Genomic DNA, 9,082 nt, shown 5'->3' with positions numbered 1-9,082 from the left:
ACGATTTCAGGATCCAATTGTTGTAGCCCGTTTACAACTATTTCTATACCTTACTCTTTGAATTGATGAACGTCTAAGTCAAATTTGCATATTTTCCTTTTTAGAAAAAAGCTCAAGAGGGAATAGTGTACGTCCAAGAAAATGATTTTTTTTTCCCTCTTCTCACAATTGTGAGTGGAGATGTCACTGAGCAAAGAATGTACAAGCAATATATGTGCCATGGGAAATTTTAAAAAATTACATTGCATGGAACCCTTGGGAACATTTGTGAACCATGGAATAAAGCTTGTCAATTAGAGCCATATTTCAAGCTATTGCTTATTTTCCAAAAATGGGGAGCTCGGAGTACAAATCAATTCTAAATTGTGTACCCATTATAGATTTAAATTCTCCTTTTGAAGGGCTATCTAGTGATATATTACATATTTTATATTTTTTTCATTTTGATCATACATATTTGGTCAAACACTTCCAAGAATAGTTATTTGATCCACACACTCATGCTTTCACCCTTGATTGTAGATATATTGACCGTAATCAATTGTATATACATACATATATCCATACATATATGTATATATGTATGGATAAATATGTATTTGTATATATACATACATTTATACATCAATATATGCACATATATTTACACACACACTTACATACATACATATATGTGTATGTATGTATTTACATATAAATGTGTATACAATATATACATATATATGAATATATATATATTTATAGAAATAGATATATACTTACATTTGTATGTGTGTGTGTGTGTGTGTGTGTGTGTATATATATATATATATATATATATATATATATATATATATATATATATATATATATATATATATATATATATATATATATATATATATATATATTGCATGTGTGTGTTTCTATGTGTGTAGAGAGAGAGGAATAAAAGAGGTAAAAAGAGAAAAGAGATGGAGAGAGATAGAAATAGAGAGAGACAAAGAAAATTATGTTTAGATAGAGACAAAGACAAAGATGTAAAGATAATAGGGCAACAGAATGAGAGGTAGAAATAGAAAGATAGAGATAGATTGATTGATAAGAGAGAGAGAGAGAGAGAGAAGAAGAAGAAGAAGAGGAGGAGAATTTTAACGTCATAAGAAACTATCCCAAGAGACCTTAAAGATATGTTCGACAAGGAGAGTTGAACTGAAGACCTGTTATTCAAGAGGGAAATGGCACAACCAATCTACCACACTTGGGTGATAGAAAGGTTATACCATTTTCCTCTTCTTATTAGCGCACGCGCGTGCACACACACACAGAGAATTTTAACGTTGTAAGAAACTATCCCAAGAGAGATTAAAGATCTATCCGACGAGGAGAGTTGAACTCAAAACTTGTTATTCAAGAGGGAAATGGCATAACCAATCTACCACACTTGCGTGATAGAAAGGTTATACCATTTTCCTCTTCTTATTAGCGCACGCGTGCACACACACACACACACACACACACACCTGAGAAGACGAGAATTTTAACGTCGTAAGAAACTATTCCAAGAGACCTTAAAAGATCTATCCGTCGAGGAGAGTTGAACTCAAAACTTGTTATTCAAGAGGGAAATGGCATAACCAGTCTACCACACTTTGGTGATAGAAAGGTTAGACCATTTTCCTCTTCTTATTAGCACACACCCCCACCCACACACCCAAGAAGAAGAAAATTTTAACGTTGTAGGAAACTATCCCAAGAGACCTTAACGATCTATCCGACAAGGAGAGTTTAACTCAAGACCTGTTATTCAAGAGGGAAATGGAATAACCAATCTACCACACTTGGGTGATAGAAAGTTTATACCATTTTCCTCTTCTTATTCGCATGCGCGCACGCGCACACACACACACCCGAGAAGAAGAGAAAGAGAGAGATAAACATACAGGAGAGCTCAGAAAGCTTTAGATTTAAGGGGTAATTGACAATAGGCCCACCGAATCCAAGCACCATCATATGTCTAGGTTAAAGACATCATTGCTAGATCGAAAGAGAGGGAGAGACAAAAGTAAAGAAAGAAATAAAGACAAATTTAAGCTTTTGGTTGAAGGGTTAAGTTGATAATTCAGTCCACAAAATGTGAGTAGTATCTATGTGTGTACTAAAGACCACATTGTTGACTACCAAAAGCTACTATAAGGATATTGTTTCCCATGATAAATTGATACTTCAAGGCAAGGTTACACTCTTAGTGCATGTAATCTTTATTTGTCAATTTATATTAGCAGACTAAATTTACTTTCCTTTTTGGTTAATTATATATGAATCCTTTACTGATATTAACATAATGAGTGATAATAATAAGGTGAGAAAATGGATATGTCTCAAACCAAATGTGCGTAGTATCTATGTGTGTACTTAAGACCACATTGTTGACTACCAAAAGCTACTATAAGGATATTGTTCCCCATGTCAAATTGATACTTCAAGGCAAGGTTACACTCTTAGTGCATGTAATCTATATCTATCTATTTATACTAGCAAACTAAATTCACTTTCTTTTTCGATTAATCATATATCTATCCTTCACTGATATCAACATAATGAGTGATAATAAGAAGGTGAGCAAATGGATATGTCTTAAGACACTCAATGAAAATGGGTTGTGCATCAAACTAGTAACATATCATTGCAATACATCAAACTAGTAACATATCATTGCAATACATTTGACACTATAGTGAATTTTATCCAAGCAGATTATTAATAAGCACAATTTTCAATAAGTCTAGATGATGGTTTGAAGTAGTCCCATAAATTTAGTAGCATGTCACATTTCTCAATCTTATGCTTGCTTGGTTAGACTCCCTACAATTTTGTACTCTATGAGACACATTTGTAGAAGATCCACACAAACGGAACACAGAACATGATACTGATCCCAAAGTCACCCCCCATTCACAAGTTGGCCATGGTAGTATGAAGTCACCATACATTGAAATTTTCAAGCCAATGATCAACAACCTGATTGGCACTATTATGAGCACGAAGGAGCCACATATGACAACATGAAGTAAGATGCTTTAATACTATCGTACAAAAGCAACAAGCTTGTGAGAACTGAAGACAACATTGGTCCTCTTGAAGATGTAAGCAAAGCTTGGGGGGAACAATTCCAGTGTTGCGGTCTTCATGTACATTTCGTTCATGTATTCATGTATGTGTTTATTGTTGTTGCGATCGAATTATCTCCAATACTTATTTATGTAGGGTGCTTAAGTAACATTTCTTGTCAGCTTGCGACAAAATAGCCACCTCACAAGCTAATACAAGGAGGGTGTTGTGAAAGCTAGGCATGGATTGCAATTCAACACTTTCCATGTTCCATCCATCTTCATATTTTGTGTCCTATCTATTTCGCTACTCTTTTGTAAGGTGGGTTGGTGTATACAACAATAAGCACAAGAGAATTCGTAGTGGACCTATATATATGGCCTACAAATTAGTAAGGTGGGTTGGTGCGTTCAACAATAAGCACAAAAGAATTCGTAGTGGACCTATATATATACGGCCTACCAATTAGTGCTTGGAAAATTTGTGCGATTAGGGGACTAGCTTGTTAAATTTACACCTTCAACATCAAATGTGGCATGTGTGAGAGATCATGTTCTCATTTATGCAATCGATGCTCATTTTTGCTATTTTAATTGAGAAATCCAGTCATATAGCTATGCAGGTTTACTTTATTCAAATGGATATGTAGTTGACAATCAAAGTCATAACTGATAAGTCCTACAACCAATCAACAATCTCTTTTGATGAATGATTTTATTAATATTGGTGATAATAACAATAATTGACTAGCAATTTTGTGGTCATCCCAAGAGTCCTCAAATGTTTACTTTTCCACTCTTCTTCGTAAACAAACTTGTGCCTATGTAAGTTTGAACATATAGTATTGCATGTACTATCACCATTGTGTGTGTGTGTGTGTGTGTGTGTGTGAGAGAGAGAGAGAGAGTCTAATTATGAGAACCAAAAATTACAAACACCCGAGAGCCAAACAAACTTTTCATATACACAAATGAGTTACCCTGCATTATTCTAGAGCCAAACAGACCTTTCATATACTCGGAATAAGTTACCCTACATTATTCCACTTGGGCATCCACATTTATGTTAGCCCTTCCACTTCATTCTTGATAATCCATTCTTGATATCTCATTGCAGATGATGAAAAAAAAATCAACTTCTCATACTGTCATGCCTTGGGCCTATGTATTCCAGCACATCAAGAAATCTCAACCGTCCATTACATTAACATTCTTACACTGAATAAGACAAGAACAATGCAGTCAACATAATTCCACCAATGGAATTCACCTAGAGATAATTCCAGCCTATTATATCACACAAACAAGATTCTAACCAATCAAATGCAAGATGGGGCATGACGGATGGGAATCTCCCTCACCCTCACTAATCCGGAACACGAAACAAACTCAGCCTCCGCCTCGCTTATTCCAGCCCGGAACAGTGAGGGTGAGGGAGATTCCCCACCTCAACATTGACCGTGGCCCCACTACAACCCACACAAATAACCGGTACTCCTTAGTCAAATTTCAATGTATAATTTAGAAAATAGGACAGTTCACACTACCACCACTTATTATTTACCACTATCTATGGCTCACATATTCATCAGTATAGGCAGTGATTATTATTTAGTAATGATTCACAAGTTTCGCAAGACTACTTAATTATGATGTGTGTGTGTGTGTGTGTGTGTGTGTAATGTCAATTTGCCTATGTAAGCGACATGACACTAATTACTTTTGATATAATTGTGCCTAATTAAGTGACACGACACTAATTACTTTTGATACAATTGTGCACTTTTGGTGTGGCAAATCAAGTTGGTGGATAGATGGACAAGCATGGCTCCTATCATCACACATCTACATTAAGCTGTTATTTCATTTTGTTTAACGATCAAAACAGCCTTTATGAACAATTCACTATTATCAGGCATACAATGGGATGCAGGGTATCTTCTGCATAACTCTTTACCTCTAAATTAAATAGATGAAGCCATGCATCCAGTGCTTGTGTCATCTCTGTGTCCATTTTTCACACACATACTCTTCTACATCACATACATGCATGCTCTCTCTCTCTCTCTCTCTCTCTCTCTCTCTCTCTCTCATATGAGTTTCTTTCCTCACTATTTTGCAAGTACACCATGACTCCTGTTGCCATTGATATATGTGAGCATGGCAACCCCTTACACAAACGAGTTCTCAGGCTGACAATGCATGAATTTTCAGGCTACTAAGAGTGCTACTATGATTAGCCATACAATGGTCGAGCTCTGTGGGGCATGCTCAAGGGGAAGCTTAGTACAAACGAGAAGCTCTCTCTGCCATTGGCCACATTTTCATAGCTCGATTGACCAAGCAAAGGCAATGGACAAGGAGGCTACATTGCTGCTTTGTGAATTTCCACATGTCGAGGGCTGATAAGGTTTGGCACATTATATCGAACTAGCCCACATGCTCCAAAGCTGTTGGAAGTCCTCAAGCGACCCCAAAGATGATATGGAGCATCTACACCCTCTGAGCAAGTGATGAGCGGAGCACGATGCCACAAGGCAGATTACATGAGGCCATTGCTAGCATCCTAGGTGCTCACTCTCCGCCACAACACTCTGGGCTTTACATTCATGAGGTGACAGAGTAAGTACTCCGTGCAAGTGGACATGGTGTGGATCTCTCAATGCAAATTATGTTTTATGTCACCTTCTAGATGGTAAGTTCTATGTAGAGAAGGAGAGCTGCCACCAGACTAACTCTCATTCAAAAGCTTTCCAGGCATCAAAGACAACTGGCAGAGGCTGAGGAGAGCCCATCATGGTATTCACAAGTGACACTGATTTAGCTCTTCCCATGCTCTAGAGCACCTACTATACTTTAATATGACCAAAACTCCCTAACCATTCACCTCTTGCATACAGAGAGGAATTGAGTCCTAAGACGCAATCCACGTTAGCTTCATGTAAAAGACATGGATTACACTTACAAAGACTCTTCCATCAAAAAAGTTGCATTACAGAGATCAATTCCTGACCTTGAAGGATTTGATTATACAAAGCTCAAGGACATATACAATTCTCAAAAACTCTTGACTCTCTTTGTTATCACAGCACGTTGATGAACCTGAGTCCCATCTCCATGATTACTTGAAGGCTAACCTACACTGCATGGGAGAAAACCTCTTACTCTATCGCCAGACCTCAAGCCTGAAAAGAGAGCATTTCAACCACAAACCTTGCGAGCAAAGTAGATATCACACTATTCCAAAACCTCTGTTGGAATTGTACAATAACCCTTGATTTGCAATTGCAAGAAAGCTGCACACTATGCTATCACCCCGTTAAATACTGAAAGGTAGTTGCAACAAAGTCATCGCAGCGATTTCCTTGATACACACCCCTATAAAAAGTACTACAATCTCATTCATGGACAAAGAACACACATGAGCGATGAGGTGACTTGTAATAAAAATCAGATTCACTCTCCAACAGATGATCCATTTGTACTGGTGGCTACCAATATTTCCATAGAGAGGTTTCTCGATATTGATTAAAATATACAGATAACCAATGAAAAAACAGGAATGAAACCCTAAGAAATCCACTCACCCATAACTTGTGTATTTAAAATCAAAATTCTGGACCATAAATTGCAATACAAATTCGGAATAAGAATACCCACCAACCTTCTCATTAGTAAAATGGGTGAGCAGTTTACTTCTATAGTGAAGTCGGTTGCAGAAGGACAAAGCTAAAAGAGAAGGAAATGCTTCAACACAAATGGCTGAATGCTTTTCACACTGCACACTGACCTTTTCAAAGATGGCTTAAGCAATGTTTAGCTTGTCAGACTACAAAAATTATCTCAAAATCAAACTAGTATACAAAATAGAACAGATTATGCCAGAGAGCAGATGGCACACACATATATAATACTATCTCAAAATGAAGCTATTATACAAAATAGAACAAATAATGCAAGAGAACAGATGGCATACACATAAAGGCTAATACTTACATGTCAAGCTTGTCAGATGACAAAAATCATCAACAGGCTGAAGGCTTCAAGGAGAAGCTTTGCACAGGCCTGTAGCATCATCACAAAATCCGTCCTTGTCCAGTAGCTTTACAGGAGGGGCACTCAAGAGAGGAGAGGAGGGAGAGCCATAGGCATTACGCCGAGCATTTGAGCAGCCCAAACTCTTTCGTGTGCTCATGCCAGTCATTGAATTTGTCCCATCAGCATATTTGCAAAGAGCCTATTGTAAGCCTCACAGTCAGCATATCTAGCCAAAGTATCAAGTACTAATCAAGAATTATTCAACTTATGGACTTACCTGCTTTTGAAGGAGGTCTAAAACAGCATCACTGAAGTCCGCTCCCTCAATGACAGCACTTCCCAAATCACTACGAGTGAGGACAGCTCTTACAAGAATCGCATTTTTAAGATTCGCCTCATTCAAAACCTGCTCACAACCAAACCATGAGGTGTTGTCTGCATAAGGAAAATATCAATGGAGAATCCTCTTTGAGACATTCAGGTGTTGCAAAGAGACCCCGACATGTTGTGTTCATTGGTGAAGAAAGAAACTCTTGACACAAGTTTCAAGAGCGCAAATCAGCAGCCTAGAGGATAATCCTCCAATCAAAATAAGACCTTACCATTCGATCCATCAAAGTGTCACTCAAGTCAGCATCTGAAAAGCACAAGGTAAAACTGAAATCAGGTAAATCATGACATCACGTTGAGAGCCATTTTACAGCCTTACTTTCGCAATTGGGGAATCATTCATAAATATGCAAGGATGTCACATGATTTCAATAGAAGGGATTTTCAAATCCTTATTTTGCACATTTTTGCATACAAAAGGGTATATAAAGGTTGTGTTTTAGCAGGTCGAGAATTCACAGACAAGGGAACTTGAATCCACATGATATGGAGGAATCACACATACATTACACTACCCCCCCTTCCCCTTCCCCTTCCCTTTCCCTGTCCCAAGCCACTGCAGCACAATTTACCACCTTTGAAGAATCCACAAACCAGAACACTTACTTTCAAAATTAGCCTTGAAAGCCACAGCCTTTTCCATATATGCTCCATTGAAGGTGCTTCCACTGAAGTCAGCTTCCCTCATATCAGCTGAGGTGAAATTGGCTCGCCTACAGACGGTAAGATGCTAACTAGGTACAATTCATCAGTGATGATTTCTCTCAGAAGACAGTTTGTTTCCATACCTAAAATTTTCATTTGTGTGCACAGTTTTCCTGCAGAGCAAAACAGCAAAAGTTTGGTATTGAGGCAGAAGGCAGCAATGAAATGTAAATGCAACAAAGCTTTCAAAACAATTTTGCCAAGCTTACTATCTATAAATAATAAGCCGCTACTATTTTGAAGACCAAAGCCATAGTTATAGAATCCCCTTATTTCTTTTGACAGAATCAATAAGACACCTATGCCTCTCACATCATACCTGCTTCCCTCATATCTGACCACACAATTTCTCAGAGGTACGACATCAATTATTGTGGAAATAGAGCTAACTAGCAAGCACCAAGCGATAACTGTCTTTTTACAACATCTGCAAGGCAATCTATCAAATAATAGCAGAAAAGACAGCAAAACCATGCATAAAAGCAGTCAGACTGAAAAGCATGTACACATGAAGTACTTCAGAAATTACAAATCTATTGAATAATAGTAGACAAGACAGCAAAACCGTGCATAAAATCAGTCAACCTGAAAAGGATGTACACATGAAGTACTTTGGAAATTACAAATATTGCTAGGTCAAGATAGCATAAAACCTTAAATCAGCAGAGCCAAATTGCGCAGCGGACCCTATTCCAAATTCCCCTCGCATGTCAGCCTCAAACTTGTTCAGATCAGCCTCTGCCTGGTATGTGGAGCCTAAAACAGTGACAGCCAGAGCTGCAGCTACACATCGTCCAAAAACTTTTGACTCTGGAGCTGTCAACATTCAACAAAAGAGATTTTTTTTAGCTTTGGTTAGG

At 37.7% G+C, this 9,082-nt stretch overlaps 1 protein-coding gene across 2 annotated transcripts in view; it reads right to left on the bottom strand.

Annotated features, from left to right (window-relative positions):
- Nucleotides 1-6,982: 6,982 nt before the first annotated feature.
- The window catches only part of LOC147443777 (Pentapeptide repeat-containing protein), a 38,226-nt gene continuing 36,126 nt past the window's right edge, over nucleotides 6,983-9,082 (bottom strand). Inside the window, exons 2-7 of one of the 2 annotated variants that reach the window (XM_086526565.1) lie at nucleotides 8,876-9,038; nucleotides 8,306-8,335; nucleotides 8,124-8,185; nucleotides 7,730-7,764; nucleotides 7,405-7,533; nucleotides 6,983-7,326 (exon numbers count right to left, since the gene is read on the bottom strand). In XM_086526565.1, coding sequence (XP_086382691.1) covers nucleotides 7,132-7,326; nucleotides 7,405-7,533; nucleotides 7,730-7,764; nucleotides 8,124-8,185; nucleotides 8,306-8,335; nucleotides 8,876-9,038 — 614 coding nt within the window. In that variant the 3' untranslated portion in view covers nucleotides 6,983-7,131. Of the gene's footprint in view, nucleotides 7,327-7,404; nucleotides 7,534-7,729; nucleotides 7,765-8,123; nucleotides 8,231-8,305; nucleotides 8,336-8,875; nucleotides 9,039-9,082 lie in introns of both variants that reach the window. The other variant, XM_086526564.1, reaches the window with a different exon arrangement.

The sequence above is a fragment of the Adiantum capillus-veneris genome, chromosome 13 (assembly GCF_014529385.1).
Source record: "Adiantum capillus-veneris isolate H3 chromosome 13, ASM1452938v2, whole genome shotgun sequence".
Taxonomy (NCBI): domain Eukaryota; kingdom Viridiplantae; phylum Streptophyta; class Polypodiopsida; order Polypodiales; family Pteridaceae; genus Adiantum; species Adiantum capillus-veneris.
Note: the sequence above shows the minus strand (reverse complement) of the source record. Positions and strands in the feature narration are given on the sequence as shown.